This window comes from Manihot esculenta, chromosome 3 (assembly GCF_001659605.2).
Source record: "Manihot esculenta cultivar AM560-2 chromosome 3, M.esculenta_v8, whole genome shotgun sequence".
Classification (NCBI taxonomy): Eukaryota; Viridiplantae; Streptophyta; class Magnoliopsida; order Malpighiales; family Euphorbiaceae; genus Manihot; species Manihot esculenta.
In genome coordinates, this window is record NC_035163.2 from 3,951,988 (window position 1) to 3,973,864 (window position 21,877).

At 33.5% G+C, this 21,877-nt stretch overlaps 2 protein-coding genes across 2 annotated transcripts; both read right to left on the minus strand.

Annotated features, from left to right (window-relative positions):
- Positions 1-245: 245 nt before the first annotated feature.
- LOC110611820 (AT-rich interactive domain-containing protein 4) lies at positions 246-8,797 on the minus strand. The gene is made up of 15 exons (XM_021752317.2): positions 7,410-8,797; positions 7,100-7,291; positions 6,426-6,479; positions 6,115-6,203; positions 5,503-5,776; positions 5,339-5,395; positions 4,638-4,669; positions 4,325-4,460; positions 4,020-4,193; positions 2,922-3,488; positions 2,098-2,235; positions 1,920-2,018; positions 1,109-1,209; positions 918-1,008; positions 246-594 (listed from the first exon to the last, which is right to left on the minus strand). The coding sequence occupies exons 1-15, from the start codon at positions 7,560-7,562 to the stop codon at positions 499-501; spliced, it is 2,253 nt and encodes a 750-aa protein (XP_021608009.1). The 5' UTR covers positions 7,563-8,797; the 3' UTR covers positions 246-498.
- Positions 8,798-11,468: 2,671 nt separating this feature from the next.
- Positions 11,469-21,743, minus strand: LOC110612174 (conserved oligomeric Golgi complex subunit 3). The gene is made up of 25 exons (XM_021752877.2): positions 21,473-21,743; positions 21,096-21,179; positions 20,906-21,016; positions 20,674-20,718; positions 20,521-20,595; positions 20,301-20,396; positions 19,906-19,983; positions 19,073-19,158; positions 18,864-18,930; positions 18,700-18,762; positions 18,496-18,597; positions 18,236-18,340; positions 18,049-18,141; positions 17,870-17,958; positions 17,491-17,710; positions 16,763-16,849; positions 16,042-16,158; positions 15,888-15,920; positions 15,699-15,785; positions 15,557-15,619; positions 15,329-15,445; positions 13,578-13,670; positions 13,066-13,188; positions 12,023-12,123; positions 11,469-11,923 (listed from the first exon to the last, which is right to left on the minus strand). Exons 1-25 carry the CDS (start codon positions 21,554-21,556, stop codon positions 11,794-11,796), a joined length of 2,349 nt encoding a protein of 782 aa, XP_021608569.1. The 5' UTR covers positions 21,557-21,743; the 3' UTR covers positions 11,469-11,793.
- Positions 21,744-21,877: the final 134 nt, after the last annotated feature.

Consider the following 21,877-nt stretch of genomic DNA (forward strand, 5'->3'; position numbering starts at 1 on the left):
ACAATTATAAAATTAGAAGTATATTAACTGTAGCGAAAAAGAGATACGAATTAATCATGCAAAGGGTTCATCTAACATAAACTCTTTAATGACTGTTAAAGATTAAATATTTATACTAAAATTTATATTTTATTAATTAAATTGGATGTAATGCACAAATCTAAATACAAATACCAAACACGGGTTAGGATTTCCCTGAATTAATGCAACTATCATTATCAAGCATTTCATGGAAAGAATGAACAGCACAGAGAAAGCTGCCTCACTAAATTAATTTTAAAAAAATAAATATATATTCTACAATTCCTCTTCCTCGAAATGGCCCTTCCCATGGCACAGTACAGATGCAAGGGAAAAATTGGACGACCTTCTTAATGGCCTAATCTATGTGGAAACAACTATTGGGGATAGAATACAATAATTACATTTCCATTTATATAGGAAAAAAGAAAATGAGAGAGCAAGTCAGGAGAGAGTGGGTCAATGGCCTCAGGCCTGTTAATATCCATTTGTTGTTTTCTGGGATTTCTTTTTGAAATTTGCAATGCTGCAATGGGGACAAATGTACTCCAATCCATCTGTCTTGGCATAGTCCTGTGTCATTCATGACCACAAACAAATGAAAATCTGATGCAGTTTGCTAATCTACTCGAAGCAGAAATGAAACTAAAGAACAAAATGAAACAAAAAGTCTACATGCTTAAGTATTGATCAATCTAAAGGATGAATGAATAACCGACATTTAATGAGATTAACATTATTCTTCTCCCTTACAAGAACATTCATGACTGAAGATGGAAGTAAGAGCTCAAAACAATGCAACATTTTATATGGGCCAAATTTCATCCATGTCAAATGACAATAGTGGTGTTCCATAATACCAAACTATTAGGAGAACCTGATCAACACAACCATACCTTAAATGCACCGAGCCCCTGCCTCCTATCACAGCCAAAATGAGCCCATTCACCGCATATTCCGCAGTTCACCCAGTCACCAGCTGCACTACTGCACATCATGAAAACTAGTGTTAGCACTCTGTTGTGTGTGTGTGTGTGTGTGTGTGTGAGAGAGAGAGAGAGAGAGAGAGAGAGAGAGAGAGAGAGACCTGTGACACAACAAGCAGCATTCTCCATCTACATCATCATGTGCTAATTCGTATTCTAAAAGGTAAGTTTCGTAATGTCTTTTCAATGTATTGCCAACACCCTAGCAATCAAGCAAACAAAAGGCATTAAGTTACTCCAAAATGGAAGATGAAGTTCATATTCGGCAGACTTTTCACATCATATAAATGCTATTTTGACCTTTAATGCAATGTCAGACTAACCTAAACTCAACTAACCCAAATTAGCTGCGGTTTGCCAATGTGAGAATCACATGAAAATGAAAAGGAAACCGATGAAGGGGGAAAATTGAAAATAAATATTATGTTGCTGGAAAATGTAGGTCAAGAGGAAGAAGCAAATGCATTAATCCTACCACTTACTGTTGCCATTTAAAACATTTATTCTAATTATTTCTGGGTCAGCAAACAGGGGAAGATGATAGAATAAAAGGAAAGTAGGAAAAGATAAAAAGTATGTTGTGCATCACATGATCAAAATCAAGAAGTTGACCAAAGAACTAAACAAATGACAATTGAAGAAAATTTGAAAAACACGTTAACAAAAGAGCAGTTTGGCCATTCAAAAGTTTCAGAGACGAAAATTTATTGTGTATTTAGGTAATAACCCAAGTTTCCTTGATCTGAACAGGAAATATAGCAATTCTCTAATTAAATGTAAAGTTCCAATATATGCATGGTACATTCAGGCCACACCTTTCAGTGTTGTTACAACCTCTAAAGCTTTTGAGTAATGTACAACACAGGGAAAATCAACATGAAAATAAAAAGAATTGAAAGTGAAGAACCATACAGTCATTCTATTGGTCAATGTATGATTGCGCATCTTTGAGAAAACCTGTCCTTTCCAGTTGATGCCATTCCCAACATGAAAGCCTCCTCTTGAAACAACCTGAGAACCGAGTTTTTCCCTCATTTCAATGCTAAAATCTAGAAGATTTGTATCATTTATAGCACAATAAAGAGCTTACCTCTCTATACAAGTTGAAAAGGTCCAGGCGTTTTGCATTGAGGACAGCATCAGGAAATTCAGACAGTCCACCTTGCGGAACAAGGCGAGTGTGTCCACGAAGAATCAAAAACTGCATTACATCCCTCAAAAATTCCTCCTGCCGGAGAATTAATGCATTTTGGCAGAATGTTAGGTGGAAAAACTGATGCAGATACCAAAAGGGTGTATATAAAACACACCATCAAAAGGATTCCAACTTCCAAGTCTCAAGCCCATTGGATATATTAGCATTATGATGCAGTATTGGAAGATACAATTTAGAAATTATATTCCATGTAAAATTGGAATAGAAGTTTTCTATTATCTAGGAAATTATATTATTATTTAAGAATATTTATACAGTTGTATTAGGTTTAGTGTTTTATTATTTAGTAATTTTTAGTTGATTTGGGATTCCTAATGGGGTATTTGATTAGGTTTCTTGTTTAAGGATTTCAAATCCTAGTCGTAATAGGACTAGTTATTTTACTATAAAATATAAATACATGCGTTTTCTAGGGATTTTGTTAGATATTATTATTATGACTATCATTAAGAATTTATTTCTCTTGATTTTTGTTTCTTCTCTGGTAAATTTATTTGTTATAGAATCACGGATTTAGCTCATTCAAAAGAAAAGTTTTAGAACTGCAAATTTTGAGGAAAAAGCAGCCTCAATCACAGTATGAATGTAACAAATCCAAATGCTTAAATAAATGCACATACACACAGAAAAACTTTTTTGTTATTTGGAACGCAAATTGTAAAAACCGAATATTATTAAACAGGAGAATGACTTTTTACCTCTGAGCAAGCTTGTATGGGTGCTCTGCCACAGCCATGTTTCTTTAGAGGCAATGGATTCAGAGAAATAATCTGCTGAGCCTGATAAGAGCTTGACAGAGATTTCCGATGTGAGACAGGAGCTGGGCCAATAACACCATGCTTTGCTGGAGCTACTGGCAAATTAGGTTTCCCTTGATCTCCATCATATCTTTCACCCTCAGAAAATCCAGATAAAGGCAGCATCTTATGATGCCTAGTGTGAGGGATTGGCCTCATTGCAGCAATGTTTAGTTTCTGTTTAGCATTTGCACCATTTTCACGTTCATGGCCAGTATAACTAAAGGGTTTAGTTTCTCTGCATGGCTCAGATCTTTTTCGACTGGGTGCAGGAGCTATCAACCAGCTAGGAGGCTTGGTGAGAATAAAATTATTAGCATAGAGATCTGTGCCTTGCTTTGAACAAAAGAAAAGGAGGCGTTCTGCATCATCTTTCTCAAAGGAAGCCACAGATAATCCTTGAACGCTAGCAATTCCTAGCATAACTAAGTTGCGGTAAGATACATCTGGTGCCAGTTGCCGCAAAATCTGCAACAGGATTTATTAAAAGGGGCAAATCTAAATAAAAGAAGAATTCACAAAATTTGTTGCACATTCCTCAAAGCACAATATAACCTCCCAGGCTCCCTTGATTAAAAATGTTAATGAATCCCTCTAATATTTACAGTTGCAAAAGCATATAATGATTGATTATCACTCATGCACTCACAAACAATAGTATAGATTTCTGTTTATCAATTTCAAAATAAATAAATTAATTACGAGGAATTAAGCGATAAACAGAAATCTATACTTTTGTGAGTGCACGAGTGATAATCAATCAACATATCAATTTCACAATTTATTTCAAGCTTCTTTAGCAAGTTCTCCCTCTAGAAAGAACAGCATGAGGAGCTCATTTTTATTTTTTAAAATTAGTCTGCAAATTTTTGAATTAAGTGATTAATGCTCCTAGGAGCAATATGTGGACCAATTTCTTAAGAAAAAACAAAAAAGAACCAGTTTAACTTTATACAAAAACGTGTAGATAGGATCATAGAAATGGTAAGAGAATGTCACCTGTGAAGCCCATGTAGGAACCTTCAAGGAAACTTCAAAAACACTTGCCCCACAAGCTATAGATGCAGACCTCCGAGGCTCAGAAGTAGGTGATTTGCTGTCCTCAGAGCTAGGCAGTGCCTGGACTAGCCGACTGTTCTCTATAAGCTCACTCTTTATATGATTCTCCAGAAGCTATAACAATAAACCCCATCCCAGAAATGGAAAAAAGAAAATTATATATATAATAAAGCATTAGCTGTTAGCACCTAGACCAAGAGGTAAGCAGACAGCCAGAAAATCTTGAAAAGACAATTTATCCTTGCCTGATCACTAAAACAAGTCTGTGCACTGCCAGATACTAGAAGAGATATATGAGCTGAACTACTGGTAGATAAATCACATCGCATGGTCACTACACCACGAGAAAATGTTCCTGCCTGTAGAGGAGGTGGTGGAGCACTGCAAATCAAAATGAAATCTATGAGCGATAAATTCTGGCAAAGAAAAAAAACGACCATACTGTTGAATAGGGTACTGTATTGAAAAGAATTAATGGTTCAAGTCTAATATTTTCCCACTGAAAATGAAGAAATATAGTGTGATAAAACAAGAAACCAGGGTCAAAACCATCAATACCTTGTTCGATTATGAAGTTTACTCCCACGAATCTGCCAAAAAAAAATCATCATGAGAAAAAACTAAAAGAAATTAGACTGAAAATATAAAATATAAAGGAATTAATACAAGGTGATGTACTTAACAATAGTGTAAAAAATTTATATACAAGTGAATTTATTTTGCAATTTAATTTCTCAAACTTATTTGATAATGAACCTCACAATTATTTCAGAATGAGCCAAAAGCATTTCAAACCCAATATACATGAAAACATGTGCCACTTTTCAAAAAATTATATGCGCATCAAATTCTTGATCTTATCCTAAATAAGGATGACATATACATGATACACCTCAGCTAAGAGTTTTTCAAGCTTCTTCCATTTTAGTTATGCTGGTTTTTCCATTCTAATGTGTCATATGTTACTAAATACGGCCAACTTCACAAACTTGGTAAACAAAGGTAATCCGATTGGTCAACTATATCAACATCAAGACAAATGCAGATATGGAAAGATCATTACTTAATACATTCTATGCTTGGAAGCAAAGGAAAAAGTGTCTGAAACAGTGACTGTAGACAAAACCAAAAAAAAAAAAAAAGAACTGGAAGTGTATCCTTAATATCATTCAATAGCCTCTTCATGCCTAAAAAGTAAAAAAGAAAACTTGAAATAAGATTAAATAAAGATGTAGAACATTAGCTGAGACTGAACTCACTTCAATGTTTAAAAGACCATTTAGCCCATCTTCGAACGATCCCAATAAGCAAGCATCCTGAAGATAAAGCAGATTGCAAGAATTACACACCAGTAACACCATTAATTTATTGAACCAAGCAACAAAATTAATTATTAGACTAAAAGCTATATTCACCACAATACCAGTGTGCATGGCAGTCCACAAACAAGGAACTTCATGGTTACATCATCATCATATATTTTTATAGCAGGAAGTGTCCCAGGAGAACTTTCTTCATCCTGGGCATCTGCCTCGGGTAGAGTAATATCAATCTTTGGTGGATCCCCACGCAAGCATGGTCCAGATTTACCACTAACTTTATGGCCATTGGAAGTTATGACATTGTTGTTCCGCACACAGAAGAGCCTAAAAGATGAGTGAGCGAGTTGGAAAGCATCGCACGTATGGCTGGAAGAACTGTAGAACACAAGAAAGCACAGGACTATTATTATTAATAACTAAACACAAGTGTGTCGTACTGCCTGCCAAAGAAAAAGCAGCCATTCAACCTTCTAGAGTGACCTATGAAAGCATCCAAATCTTAAGCTCACAATCTTAGGCCCATAAGAGTATCCAGCTCAACAGACCAATAATCATGAGAAACCAATCCTTTAAATCACTGCCAAATACTTCCATTATTTAATCATTTGTAAAGACAACACACTGACCAGTGAAAAAACTAACAGATGCTGATCACATATAGTGGCATAGAAATGTATCGTGTTCATTTTTAAAGTTAGAGTAGATAACCATACCTTTGTATCACTGAAAACAAAGCTTGACGAAAATGACAAGCTGCATAGCAGGAAAGTGTACTTTTCCAATATATGACATAAGGAACTCCCTGCCATAAGCAAAAAAACCCATAAAAATAACTCCAGATAAGAATCACATGCAAACACTTTCAGGTTCAAAATGCCATTTGGCAATTTAGCTTAAACATCAAGTCCAATCATTTTATACTTAGCATAATTCACAATTTCCCTGGCTAAAAATAACCTTGAGGGTTAGAATATTGTAGATGCAATGCATAAACAGGCTCACGCACAAATACATGCATACACACCTTGGAGTGAAGAGCCTCAGCCAATTCTTCACTATTTGGAATCTCTAAATAAACCTGTACACACATTTGACAATAAATAGGTTCAGATGCTACAAATAATCTTTGATGTAATCAGCATCCAGCAAGCATATCCTTGGGGTAAAAGGAGAATTAACTATTAGCAAATATTAATCATAAGAAATTGTCAGTTAATAAAAAATCAAATAAGACTAAACATGTACGCTACCTCCAATTATTTAACACAGCATAATCTATCAAATCAACCTTGTCAAAACAACAATCACGCAAACAATCAATAAGCCCCTTAATATTCAGTCTTCCATTTTTCCCGCTTCCTATTTGTTGTCAAGCATCATGAATTTGTTCAAGCCCCATGCATAAATTCTAATTAAAATACAAAATTAAGGTTCAGAATAAGAAGTTGAAATCAAATTATTTCAAAAAAACAAAAAAAAAAAAAGAAAGAAAAAAAAAAACCAATTATTTCCTACAATTTATTCGTCTAAAATGTCATAGGCAGAACACATAAGTAAACATCCCACTCAAACTCTAGTACATGAATTTAGCACTTCATTGGTGATTCCACTATATCATATAGAACCAGCAATAAAGTTCTTGTCATTGCCATAAACAAGCCAGAAACACAACTTTAAAATCTGAAAAGAATCACTCACCGTGGCAGGCAATGTGGGACCAAATAATTCAAACAAGGCTTCTGGAGTGGACAAGTCAACATCTCTCCATCTCAGAGAACTAATTTCTTCACCATCTTCAATTATCTCTCCTTGCAAGTACACAATATTGGGCTCTGATGACTGAAGAACTCTCCGGAATTCATCAGTGCCAGGATTAGTAAGTAATTGCACCTGCATCCAAACATATACATAAAGCAATGCTAAAAACTTCATAAAACGTAATTTAACTATTAAAATTAGTTCCAATTATCAGAAATACAAAAATAGAGCCACAGATGTAACAACATACCTCAAGACGCCCAGTAGAAGCAAGCTCAGGAAAAGGGTATCTGGGTTTTTCACCAGAGGGAGGCTGCTTCTTCTTACAATCTGGAGTTTTGCTACAGAATACTGCAAGGAGACTGCAATGATTCCTTGAAGAACCTTGAGCATGAAACATCATGCATATGTATTCAAAATTGAGAATAACCACTTCCAAAAATAGCAGAGCCAAATTACACCAAACTAAGCACCGCCACACAATCAAATAAAAAAAAAAACCCTAAAAGTTACAAGAAACCTATGGATCCCAGAATGACAATTTCAGGAAACGCCACGAACTCTGGAACACCAAAGCAACGAAACCCTTAAAAGCAGACCTCAAAAACAGTCTAAAATTGAAGAGAATCCAACGACCCAGATGAGAACAAGAAAAATCTAGCAATCCAAATGGGTTAAACAACGCAACCACCTAATTAAAAAGAAAAAAATAATAACAATAAAAAGAACTCAAGCAACCCAGAAACAAAATTGAAAACCAAAAACTCGAAAGAGAATAATAAGAGTAAAGTTAAGGAACCCTAATAGGACTAGTAATAATAAAGAAATCTGACGAAAACCCGAAAGGACATCTCTTTCTTTCTCTAATAAAAATCTCTCTCACCTCACGCACCGAACAAAAAAAAAAAAAAAAAGAGAAAATCAAAATCATCCACAAAATAGAGTCCCACAATAAATAAATCAGAAATAAGACTAGTAAATGTGTTAATTGACAATCAATCAAAGACCTTTTTCTTTCAGAAGAGAGAGTGTCAGTTTTTTTTACTACAGTTTCTTCCATACCCAATTGGGTCAAAACAAAAAACAATAACACCTAAATAAAAATCGAAAATTTTCTATGATCTTTTCTTTTTTGGCAAACGAGAAATTACCCAAAAACAAATCATAGCATCCATCTAAAAATCTAATACCAATAAAATTACTACTGAAAAAAAGATAAATAAAAATATTTGAGTTTTGTGCTTTTGTTTCACATTTGATTGGATAGCTTTTCAAATCAAAACAAATGGGTGTGTGCATATGACTTTTTGCCCACCAGATTCGGACATTAAAAACCCAACAAACAACATGTTACCGCGTTCTCTAAGATTAAAAATACATCATCATTCTAACTTTATATTTATTTATTTTCATGTGCATGTGTTTTGTTCAATCTTTCTTTATCCTCCGTCGTTGAATTGCTCAACATAGGAGATGGAGCCTGGAGCCCTTTTTAGTTCATGGGTTTTCTGGGGAACAAGCTCAAAGGGGCTTGGGAAGATTCTTGTCACTTCAACCAAATTTTCATCTTTTTTTTTCTTTTTGAATTTGAATATGATCCCATGATAGTATAATGAATCATGATCATCAATCGAATTATCACTGCATGCAGTAGCTGAAAGTATTTAGGGTGGATAATTAATTAAATAGTTAAAATAAGATGATGTGTTCTTAATTTTTGTTTGGTTTTGGATCAGAGATGGGGCCTCGTCATCTGTAAAAATTTTTGGTCTTTCCCTTTTCAAGCTTACAAAAGCTTGAATGTGGGTCCCAGTCATCTGGATTTGACTCATTTTTGCCCTAATTTCTGCTAGCCGCTCGTCCCTCTCCCCCGGGTAATTTACCACCACGTAAATAAATCATTTACAAATAAAGAGCTTTTTTTTTTTTTCAAAAAAGAAAATTAAAAGATAAGAGGATTGGTAGTTTTTTTAGTGTGATTTATAATATAATCAATGTAATTTAACTTTTATTATTTTAATAATAAATAATTTAATTTTTAAAAGAATTAATAACTAAAAAAAATATATTTTTAATTTTATTACAATTATTCTATATTTGTTTTATTAATTAAAACTTAATTTTTTAAAATTATTTTAATTATAATCTATTATTATTAGAAAAACTTTAGATCATGTTTGATTAAAGATAATTCGATTTAAAAATTTAAAAGTTTTAAAAAAATATAAATTTATTTTTATTTACCTAATATTTTTTTAATTTTTTAAAAAATTAAAATTTTTTATTCTTTTAATATAAAAAATAATTTATTTATTCTAAATTAGTTAAATCATTTTAAAAAAATGACTTTTGAAAATGAAATATATTTGAACCGAACGCGACGTCAGCACAAATCTCCCGAAATTGCAAGAGAAAATCCATGTGCCTTCGATATTTGTTTATAAAATCTTGCTTTGAGCATTCCCACGAGAGTCACCAGAGATAAAACGTTGACTAAATTAAAATAAAATTTAAAGTCAAAGGATAATATCATTTATGAAAATATAATTTAATAGAAGATTTACAAAATTAGCCTCCCATTAAACATAACAGTTTTTTTTTTTAAAAAAAAAAAACTTATAAGATAAGCTAATTTTCCTATAAATAATTTTTTTTTAACTTCAAAAACTCTTTATTGAACAAAACTTTATTAGGCTGAATAGCTCAATATCATTCTATTTCCATCTTACAAATTACTAGTTACTCCATATATGATATAAAAATTTACTAATTAATAAATATTTTTATAAAATTAAGAGTTTAACTAATAAATTTTTTTGTGTTATAAAAATTAAATAATAAAATATTTAACAGTTAAAATTAATAAAAATATTAATTAATAAATATTTTAATATATTTTTTATGATAGAATTAATTAATAAATTTTTTAAAGATTAAATAGTAAATATTTGTAGAAAATCTAATATGTTTAACTCAATTACTTTCGAGTATTGATTTAAATATATATGTATATATTATATTTTAAAAATATATAATTATTTAATATAAATATATTTTGCTAATTAAATATAAAATTCAAATGATGGATTATCCTATTAATTAAATAAAACTATTATGAATTTAATCTCCATTCGATAATATTAAATGTTTTAGTAACTATTAACTAATAATTAATTATTTAGTAGTGATTAACTAAATATTATAAAAAGTTTTTTTTTTTTCAATCCACTCACTCAAGTATTTAATTTCGCACTAGATTACATTAATTTTTATTTTCAAAGAATATAGAGATTTCATTAAGCCTAATCATAATAAAGCTTTATAACATCTAGGCCAACCACATCAATGATCGAACCTAAGAGGTATAGGTGATTTGACAAATGCTATCAACAATAAGTAAAGCTATCAACAAGGATGGTGGTAACTCCTATAATAAAAAAACTGACTGAAGACCAAGGTGCATATTGACAGACCGTCGATTAAAGATGACCATCATCGAACCAGGAGGCCAACACCATCTCTATAGATGATTAAAAACTCAATAATATCTCTATACAAGCGTCCTGCCAACCATCAAGAGCAACAAAACGGCTGTTAAAACTTAAAAGTAGCAGCAAATCGATCTCTCTTTCTAAGAAACACCCTCTGTACTCAAAGCCAAATATAAGGAAAGAAAAAACAACAAAACAACATCTATGGACTATAATATAAACTATCTTTTTTTTTCAGAGGATAGAAAAAAATTTTCTCATGAAAGTGATAGAACAAGATTTTCTGGATATGACATACCTTTTCGCGCCTGAATTCTGAAGTTAGTGAAAGTATTTCTATACATATTCAATTTCTGTAACTTTTATTATTCTTCACATTTGGTCCTTGTTTGATAAAAATTGAGAGTGTGCAACTCGTGCGTCGTTTAAGGAGCGCGAGAGCGAGCGCGAGATAATTTCAATTATTTTAATTTAAAAAAGAATCCCCCCTATTTTCTCTCCAACATTTCTCCCTTGAACGAGAATCCATTTTTCTGCCTCCAATAATGTATGAAAAATATATTATTTAATTCTTATATTATTAAAAAAAATTATTATTTAATTCTTATATTATAAAAAAATTAATTAATTTTCGATAAAAAAACTTATTATTTAATTTTTTAATTTTATATAAATATTTACTACTTAATCTATGTGTGAAAAACATTACACACATGAAGCGAACAAACACAGCTAGTGTTGCAGGCCAGGGCTAATATAGCACTTCCGACTTGCTTGGGTATTGCTACCTGCCAGCAAATATCTTACTCCAAATGAACTATTCCTTAATTGGCATACAATTCTGCTATAAATTGCTGAGTGAATTCAACAGGTGAAACTTGCATAGTTGAAAACCTACCAATCTCCTAGTTGATAATTAAATAAGAATGTGAACCAGGAAAATTATAGATTCGTAACTAAGTTGCCATAAACGGCACCAAAATAATGAACACAATCTACTCTTGGACGTCCTCAACTACTGATTGGTTCATTATTATTCTCTCAATCAATATAATGGAAATTCCTATAGACAAACCGTAACTGCTCTACCTGTGGTTACGATCTTTGAGAAGAAAAATAAATTGAATAGGCTTAACATGCATCCTACAGGAGATTATCAAGTTGTGCTCGCAGCTCCTGGATTGACACCATATTAATGATGCTTTGTTCTTCATGGGAGTACTCGGCTTTTACAAGGGATTGTAATTGAATATGTGCTTCAACAATATTTGTCCTGCACACAGAACGCGATATTTATACCCAAGAGAAATCCATATGAAACTTAAAGATTAACATGCAAACACTTGAACCATATAGAGTCAATGAATTTTACTTTATCGGTTTGAAAAGTATTGTTCTTGTTGATGAGTTCTTCAGATAGAGTTTCATCTTTGCCATCACCATGGGCAATTCTTGCTGAATAGCTGCATTTACCTACTCCAGAAATGTCACATGAAATTAGCAGCTTCTCAGAGGTCAAGTTAAACTAGAGTCAATTTAACAAAGACCCATTTTAACAAACATCTGGATATGACCCTAATGTCAAAAACTCATGTGCAGCATGGTTGAAAGGAATTTTCCTAACCAAAACTTGTTGACCATGTTCACATTTGAAAAGCACAAAATGTTTACAGGCGTATTCCCTGTCTACCTGACTTCATCTTCAAAATATTCATTATTAAGGGAAAATTCTAGCATACACTGCTGTAGGAGCCTCCAGCCAATTTAATTTTAAGAAATAATGTATTTAAAGAAAAAATTGCTTATAAAAGCTGAACCGTCCCTTCACATGTTCTTGTTGGTTTGGTATATTTATTTGTTTAAGACATTTTAAATGATGTCTATCTTCTTCATCAGAACAGCAACATTGCTGAATCATACGATGACTTGGTAGATAAGTAAAGCCCATGGCATTAGGCGTGGACCAAATTTCTTCTTCACAAGTTGCTCCTATTGAAGTCCTAGTCAACCTATAATTCTGTGGAGTTGATGATCCGAGATTCGTCTTTGCTCTCACTTTCATCCCCTTTCCTCTCTCATGCTATGGTTATTGGTTGCAATAGAAGGATAACTAATACATTCATGAAGAGGAAATTTAACTAGAACTAAAACTCTGTTTGTTTGTAGAAAATTACTTGTACATGAAAAAATATATTTTTCACAGAAATATTTTATACAGAAATTTGATCAGGAAAATACTTTCAGTTGGCTAATTTTTTTTAGTGCCCCAAACATAATAACATGTGAAAATTATTTTTCTACAAAATATTTTTCGTGAAACAAAAGGAGGCTTAAAATTAATTTCTAGTATCCATGCAGACAGCAGATTTGAAAAACTAGAAGAAAATAGGTATGAAAAAAAGTTCCATAACATACCTTCTGAACAAGTTCAGCCACCTTATCTGGAGTAGCAAAGGCTTGATACTTAAGTGGTTTGGCCGTAATTGAGTCTATTTTCTGATTCTGACCAGAAGACATTGCAACTTTTACAGCAGTAACCTGAGAATACAAATTGTAATGGAATGCTTGCACATGATTATACAATAAAAAAGCGTATGATTAATTTAATAAGGTACAGACCCCTTACTACTCCCACCCTTTCTCCTTTTCCTATGGGGCCCGATAGAAAAATGATTAAAAACTGAAGCTATACACGTGTGGGATACGCTCATTTATTAACCAACTAGATCAAGGTTAAAAAATTTCTAACCTAGTATCATATAGACGGTAAGTTCTCCTGTTTTCTGCAATTGATCTTCTTGATTTATTAATGCTTTAATGCTTATAGATCCAGAGAGATTAGAACCCATTTTGCCAGATGATGCCCTTTTATGCATATAGATCTAGGATAGTAAGTTCTTTGGCAATCAATTACAAGAACAGCTAACCTTGGTAACAAATGAAAGCATCGGATCCACAACCAGCTTAGTGACTGACATGATGAACTCTTCACAAGTTGCTTTTAGGCTTTTTTCCAGTTCCTTCAAAAAGTAAAGAAAAATACCCACATATTAAAGCATTAATATAGGAGGAACAAAAAAACTAGCAAGAATTTCAACTTGATATCCTGGTATTGCGATGATTTGAACCCTAACAAAAGAGTAATTAATAATAAATGATGTTATTGCGCTGGAAACTTTCGTCCTGTTTTCAGTAATTCCCACAATTTATTTGACAGAGGAATTCATTTAATAACCACCAGTTCTAACAAATAGTTCATAGGTCTGACAAATGAGCTTAAGCTCCATAGCATATAGTAAGTCACTGATTAGTCAAGGCAAAGGGGAGGAAGCACAAAACAATGTTCTGTCCAGTTTCACCAGTCAATTCTTCCAAATCATGCAAAAGCTCACTAGCATACACACGCACAAACAAACAGACACACTAAGAAATTTCTAAAATTTTAGGTATAACTAAAAAGTCAATGTCATACATACACATGCACATATAAGAAAAACAAGAAATTTGTTCAAGCAATAAAATCTTCTATCTTTTACCAAAAACTTATGTTGCCCAAACTAGTTCAAGACAAGTATCGATGGCATTCTACATGGTTTTATCATAGGCCATGGATGGCATGGTGAGATCAGTCAAGAAGATTTTTAGCATCACTAGAACTTACTGGGGGTATCCAGTTCTGGTTCGAGGGCCTAGGAACTGGACTCCAATGAAATTTCAGTACAGATCTGATTCAGTTCCTCGTTGTTTCAATTCTGATTTTGATTTGGTTCTTGATTCTTCACTTCCGGTACGGTTTGCTTTGGGTTTCAGTTCATCAAACAATTTTTTTGCTATTATTTTCAAGAAAAATTTATACTTAACTTACCATGTAAGCTTAAAGTAAGTTATTAACAAATATTATCTCATATAGTATATTTTAAACTATTTCTTAATCATATAATTTTCATTTATAAAGTATAAATATAATTAAATTAGGTGCGAAAAATATTTGTGAAGGTATATCATATAATGTACACATTACCTACTTCTCAATTATATAATCTTTAAGCACAAAGTGTGTGTGTGTGTATATATAAGGATTAAACATAATATAAGATATAGTAACACATTTATAATTAAGAATGATAAAGTAGTATAATTTAGTTGTGACTAGAGTTATTAAGCAATAATAATTGTAATATACATATATTACAATCTCAATTGCATATAAATATATATAATTAATTATAATGAAAGTATATAATGTATCTAAAAGAAATCATAGGAAAACATGGTATAAAATCAGTTCTCGATTTGATTCTGGTTTAGTGCAGTTCTGTACACTTTTGGTTAGATTCTTAGTGAAGAACCATATGCAAACGGCATGGTTTAGAACCCCCAAGAGCTGTGCACTCCCTAGACCTTACTATAAAGTAGCCCTAAACTAAGCAAAATAGAAGTATAACTCACTCAATTGCATGGTATTGAGACAAAGTTGAGCTGAATACTTGAACTTTTATGGAATTAAATGCAATTACTCTTCACTTATTGTCGAGAATATACTGTTGTGCCAACCTAAAGATCATAATCTATCCTGCGTACATGCTAATAACCCAAATATAGATATCTTATATAAGTACAATTACTTTAATAGGAAAACAGAATAAACAAGTTAATATTATCAAAACAAAAGACAGACCTTCTTGGCATCCACTTGACTTTCCAGAATTCGGGGAGATAAGGTCCTTGCTAGTGAAGTTGATCTTGACCAATCAAACAGAGAAGCATGACCTCTAAGAATTCGTCTTAATTGTTCCTGGCCATGGAAGTCAATGCAGATAAGCTCTGCTTGTATATGAAATAACTCTAAATGCTACAATATATTAAAAGAAGAATTTGCCAGTGCTTTAATTTTGGAAAAACTAACCAACAAATGGGAGAAGTCAAGTTCCTTGTATGTGACTGAAAATTCTATATCAAATGGAGCAATCTGGAAGATCAGAACTTGAGAATTAAAATAGATGCACTTATTAAGAAACACCAAATAACAAAAGAGGAACAAAGAGAACCTGCTCCCTTAAGATTAGAAGATGTTTGATAAGGAAGAGCTGCCCATCCATTGCCGTTGTTCTCTTTGCAATGAGTTTGCTTGCTTTCTGTATAAAACATAAAATTTTATAGGAGAATGCCATTAATTTCACAAAAAATTTCCAAGTACCACCTATCACAGTCTAGACAATTATATACTAGCTACTCACTTGGATAGAAAGCGAGCAGACTTCTACTGCTTCCTGATAGAAACAAACAGGAAAAGAATTAGTCGCTTGATTGACAACACAAGCAAAGAAAAGCATACTATTGGCAAAGTTTACAAGACAAAAGTGAGAGTGTGATTGTCCAAGGGTCAAACACCTGTGCTAAACCAGTGAAAACAGATGGTTCTAGACAACGATACAACTTTGAAAGGCATGATAGTGTTTTCTCCAAGGGTGGGTACCAAGTCCTAAATACATCTCGAGTTTCTTCAACCTGCATAATGAGAAAATATTAAGACAAAAAAAGTTGCTAGTAAAGACAACTTTCACAAATAACGCAAACAAAAAATTATCGAGTACCACAAGCAGGAAATAACCATTAACCACCAATCAGGTATACTTTTTCGCATATATACTGCAAATTATACCTGATAACTAACAAAAGTGAATATGAATTGACATGCCTACTGGCCTGAACCAAACTATCATGCTAAGGAAAAACTACAGTGGACAACCACCATAAGATAAGTAAAGTACTTAATCTTCCTGTCGCAAGATTGCAAGAATCTCTATCAAATGGATACAAATGTTGGGCAGACCACATTGCACGCATGTTTCAATTTGATAGAAGGTATTAAATATTAAAATGAGCAAAATTGTTCAGCCAAGTGCTGATGTCATATGTTTGGGGATTTGAAAAAGCTATGACCTTGAGAAAGGCCCATGTTGGGCCAAGCTATGTAACACAAAGAGCAACTAAAGTACAGAACAATAGCCATAGTAGAGACATAAGAGCCTGCTTTGTTGACACTTTAGTATGTTCATAACACATGGATAAACTGAATTGGAAAATACAGAGGCAATGAAAGACACTTTACAGAAGTAGTTTCTTGTGTCATCTCAACAGATTGCTCAAGCTTTGCAGGGTAATCCAAGTCTTCATCAGAAGGAACATAATTAGCTATCTGCAAAAGAAACCAAGATAGAATTTCAAAAGAAGAAAGAGACGCGAACTTGGAGGGGGGGGGAACTCTAAAAATGTCTCTTTGTAATGAAATTCTTTGGTACTCGATGAGATTGTTTATTTCCACCTCAAACTATCACAGCTTGTCTATTTCCACCTCAAACTATCACAGCTTGTCTAAACTTCTCTGACTTCCAATGGGAATAGAGTTCCTTTATTAAAGGCGCAATTTGCTTGAAATTTAGGAAGTAAAAATACTAGGGCATATAACTTTGCAATTTTCACAGGTACACAACTATTAAAACAAACGATGCTTACCTCTTCATCAATCACGTGTTATCAATATTCTAGTATCAAGTTAAGAGTGCAAGTTCCAATTCCCAAAAAAGTTGTATAAGGACATGACATCCAAATTCCAAAGAGCAATATCATGAAAATTACAATGTATTTTTGTGAAATTTGGCATATAATTCTAAGCCATGGTCAGAAATGAGTGAATTATCTTTTGCTTGGATGTCCAGAATCAAATTTCCAGTCATGGTTATGTGAAATTATACCAGAAAAAGGAAAACCCAAACTTACTGAGCAGGCACACAGTTATCAAAGAATCAAAAAGAGTCGCTTTCAAGACAAAACACACACCTCATCACGAATATATGTTCGAGCTCGGAAAGTCAGCCGTTCATGAATATCTGCCAAAATTCTTTCCAATGTAGGACGTAGCCCAGCCAATGACTCGCTCCGTCTGCTAAGTTGTTCTCCCAAAACTTCAACTTTAAGTATATCAACAAGTTCACAAAGAAGATCAACATTGATTTCATGAATAAGTTTTGGGCGCAATGTATCATACAAGAAAGTAGACCTGCAATATAGGTATAAATTTAAATTGTGGAAATAATAAGGAATTTCTCACTTAATTTAGGCAGTAAAGGAAGCAGGAAGAAAGGAAATGGTAAAACCAATGCACAAATAATAAATAAGAAAAGGAAGTCCACGCTATATGAGGCTGGAAGAAACTTACAAAGGATCAACCAGTGGAGCCAAACCAGAAATGTCCTCCGAAGAAGATGGGAAAAAGTAATCAAAGAGTTGGTGCTCAAGTTGGCAAACCTAAAATTTACAGTTGATTTGGTTAAGAAATCCATAATTCATCCACATTTACAAATAATTACTCCAGTAGTTCAGTGATATTAGAACCACCTGTATTAGATATGCACATCCAGATCTGGTCAGTGATGGCAAGGCCTCTTTCTTGGCAAACTCAGATATTCTTTGGAGTACAATGCCTTTTACCTGGGTAGAAAAGAACAAATGGCTTCATTATTACAGCCAATTGGCCTGGAACTACAAGTAAAATACTAAACTATACAGAAAAGAACAAACTCACCAAAGATAGCCGCTGTTCACAATACAATTTGTGGCATTCTGCAAGGACTTGAGCATATTCTTTTCTAGAGGATCTGCTTTCGATTTCCTCCAGTATGGGCTTGAGCTGTAACAATTATTTGTTAGCTTCCCCTACAGAACAGGCACAGAATTCCAAACTCCACATGAAATAGATTTTTTCTTAATAATCATTTAAAACACTATGATTTAGCATTCATTATCAGAAACCAACTGGAGCAAAACAAAAGAACTAGACTTTACCTCATTTGCAGCTGCCTTGAATCGGACATAGATAACAGATGCCTCTACACCCTCAGAAACAGAATTCTTGCTGCCAGCGGTGCTCCGGATTGCTGCCTGGACCTGAAGAAAGAACAGGTAAACAACCGTGCCACAGAGCAGTACCCACATGTGCGTACTGCATACACACTGGTTAGAACTTTTAAGTCCACTTGGATACTTTACCTGAGAAGAAGCACCTTTCAGAACAGAAAGTACATGAGAACGAATCATACCAAGGGCTCTGGACTGTTAAAACACATAAATTTTGGTAAAACATTGGAACTGGAAACAAATCTTGTGCATTGGTATTTCCATTTACCAACAAATTATGTGCATCATTCATTTACCTGGAGTTGCCGAAATTTAAGCAAATAAACACTAGATTCCGCATATTGTGGAATGCTTTCCACATACCTGAGGTAGAGAAGAAAAAAAATCAATATTTTAGAAAAGAAAAGACATCTACTTCCAATATAGTTCATTAAATTCCAGAAATTTTGCAGAGTAATATCACAGGATTAAAAAATGGATACATTAACAGAAAATTGTCACTTACGATATGCACTCATCAAGCCGTTTGAGCAGTGGAAGAAAGTTCTCACTTCCAACATTCACTTTTGCAGAATAAAAATTGGTAGCAATCTGTACAGAAATGGGCAATTGCATAATTCATTCATCCCAAAAACGAGGTACAAACAAAAGTTTGTGAAAGTTTTCTTTGCATGTGCATAAACAATACATAATCCCATTAAGAAAAATTTTAGAATCCAAATAAAGTGATATAACTTGAAACATAAAGCATCACGATAAATAACCAGGAAGCTAAATTATAAATCAAACCAAGAAAGAATAAAGCCAGTCTTAGAACTAGAAAACAAGATGAATACGTTGGGACAAATGATAGATCAAGAATTCAAAATGGAAAATGTCTAAATAAATAGCAATAATAAATATATAGTCAAATAATGAACATCATAAAGCTCTGTCCTATAGTGATAATTCAAGAATGAAAGTTTCAGAAAAGGAGGTTCTTTCTTCTCCTTTTCAAAGTGTCACAGAAACTTGGACAGATCAGAATTCCCAGAAATTCTTCAAGAATCCTGGCAATCTTCTCTACAATCCAAAGTAAAGGTCATGTACTCGTGATCATTTTGGCTTTCATAAGTTTAGGATATGTGTGAGAATGTGGGGAGTTGCTCAAATTGCATACTCCCACCATAAACAACCGACTTCTGAATAGTGACGATTACTTCTAAGTTTCAAATCCTTTTGAAAATTATAAGAGGTCTGTTCTTGTATGCTTAAAAAAACAGAACTAGGTTGAAAACAAAGGAAAAATGTAACATAAGAAGATTGATAAATCTAGGAAAGATAGCATTCAAACCTTACATTCTCCAATTCATCAAAATAGTGGAGCTTACTGCGAAGTGCTTCTGCAAACTCAACCAGTCTTTGCTTCTCTACTAACTGCAAATGGAAAAAGAGGAATGACAAACCAACTCAACCAATTTAAAATTTTATGCAAGAAATTTCATGATCATTTTGAAACAGTAACAAGGTGCAATTATCAAATAAAAGTCTCGAAAAAAAGAACTTTAGAGCTCTGGATCATGGAAATTATGTCATCATGCAAATAACAATCACTCTTACAGGGTCTAATCAGTAAAAAGAGATCAACACTAAGGTTTTGAATGGTTAAGGGACCAGAATCTATGGTTTGTGGAATAACAGAAGCTGATTCAACAACAATTTCAAGAAGTATACATAAAACAGAGAAACCACACCAGTCGGTCACAGGCATCATGAAGAGTCTTAGTCTTTGTAGCTACTGCTTGGTGTTGCAACTGAAGTCCATTAAACAAATCCAGAGTTTCATCCACCTGTATGATAGAAGCTAGCAATCATCATCATATGAGATCAAGAAAAGAAAACAACAGTAATAGAGCTTATCAAAGTATAAGAGCACTGACAAGTGAAAAAAGGAGAAGAAAAACACAAATATACCTGATGAAGTATATCATCACATGTCTGTATGCGCTCTGTCAAAGTGTTGACGTAGTGCTGATACTTCTCCTCTGTCTGTGAGTGTATAATAACAACTAGCAATAAACAAATGTTTAAAACAAACAACTCCATCACAAAGCATGCTGAACTTACCTCTGATTTCATGGCTGATTCAAGGTCTGCAAACCATTTGTAGAACTGCTCCAAAAGAATATTCCAGATTTAATTATTTCTAAAACGTAAAGATCAAAGCAATTTGATAAAATCAAGCCACATATTTCACACATAAAGACATTACATTTTGCAAAATATAACAACTGTAAAAGCCTAGATCAAAATAACTGCTACGAACAGCAGGCTATGGTTATGAAACAAAAAAGGTTACCTGATTTGCATTAACTAAAACAGCTTCTGTGGTTTGAGAATCTCCAAAAGCGCTATCCTTAGTGGAAACAGTTAAGCTCCCATTATCCTGCCTGGAGATATGATCTAGGGCCTGCCAAAGAGAACAGGACAATACTTTTCGAGGCAAAATCTTCAAATCCTAACTCAAGATAATAGGGCATTTGACTAACCAAATTGGCAGGATATGGTCGCTCGGCGACGGCATGAGACAGTGCGAGGATTGCAGCTTGCTGTTGCTCCGAGAGAGGAGCATTCTGCACCACAAAATCAAAAGGAAGACAGTGAAAACGATGCATTTCTTGAAACGAAGCATAGATCACACTTGTTAACCGCAAATGTAAAATCTATGCTCAGATTGGATCCAATTCAATAGTAGGAAACGAGAAACTGGGGTTACAGATCTAGCATTTTTAAATTTCGTCCCCCTCAATTGGCACACAATGATGGAGTCGAGAATCATTTCTATAGCGAGATCGAAAATAAGGAAGCTATAGAGCAAGCTTTGGATTGGAGAATTATCCTTGGAGTAGATAAAAAGAAAACCAACCTGTTCCCAGGTAGAAGCGAAGTTGTATCCTTTGGAAATGGCCACGGATTTGTGGAGGTTTGGAGGGCTGGCTTTGTTGGCCATTTTCTGTTCGAATGAGGAAGGGAGATTTTGCTGCTGTTACTGGACGTCACCAACGATTGGTGAATCCCTTATGCGAATTGAGTGTAAATCTTCATCATCGCAGTGAGGATACGGGGGATCGACAAAACCGCGCGCTTTGCAGACACTAGTATGAAACGGTGTCATATGAACCCGTGGTGAAACTATGGTACCCGAACCTTTATCATAAACCCGTCCCAAATTTTATATATTTTAATTTATAATTTGTAAAAAATATAAAACCTCAATATTTCTATAAAGTATCTACAATTTTTTTTAAATTTAAAATTTGTAAAATTAAGG

Excerpts from the sequence above, each read along its gene's own strand:
- LOC110611820 (XM_021752317.2), bottom strand. The coding sequence starts at position 7,562 with ATGATGTTTCATGCTCAAGGTTCTTCAAGGAATCATTGCAGTCTCCTT. Across the intron at positions 5,777-6,114 it reads TTGTTTTCAGTGATACAAAG|TTCTTCCAGCCATACGTGCG; the intron begins GTATGGTTATCT and ends TGTGTTCTACAG. Across the intron at positions 4,461-4,637 it reads AAACTTCATAATCGAACAAG|TGCTCCACCACCTCCTCTAC; the intron begins GTATTGATGGTT and ends TTTGATTTGCAG.
- LOC110612174 (XM_021752877.2), bottom strand. The coding sequence starts at position 21,556 with ATGGCCAACAAAGCCAGCCCTCCAAACCTCCACAAATCCGTGGCCATT. Across the intron at positions 19,984-20,300 it reads ATGATGCCTGTGACCGACTG|TTAGTAGAGAAGCAAAGACT; the intron begins GTGTGGTTTCTC and ends TTCCATTTGCAG. Across the intron at positions 18,341-18,495 it reads TCAAGGCAGCTGCAAATGAG|CTCAAGCCCATACTGGAGGA; the intron begins GTAAAGTCTAGT and ends TAATTGTTACAG.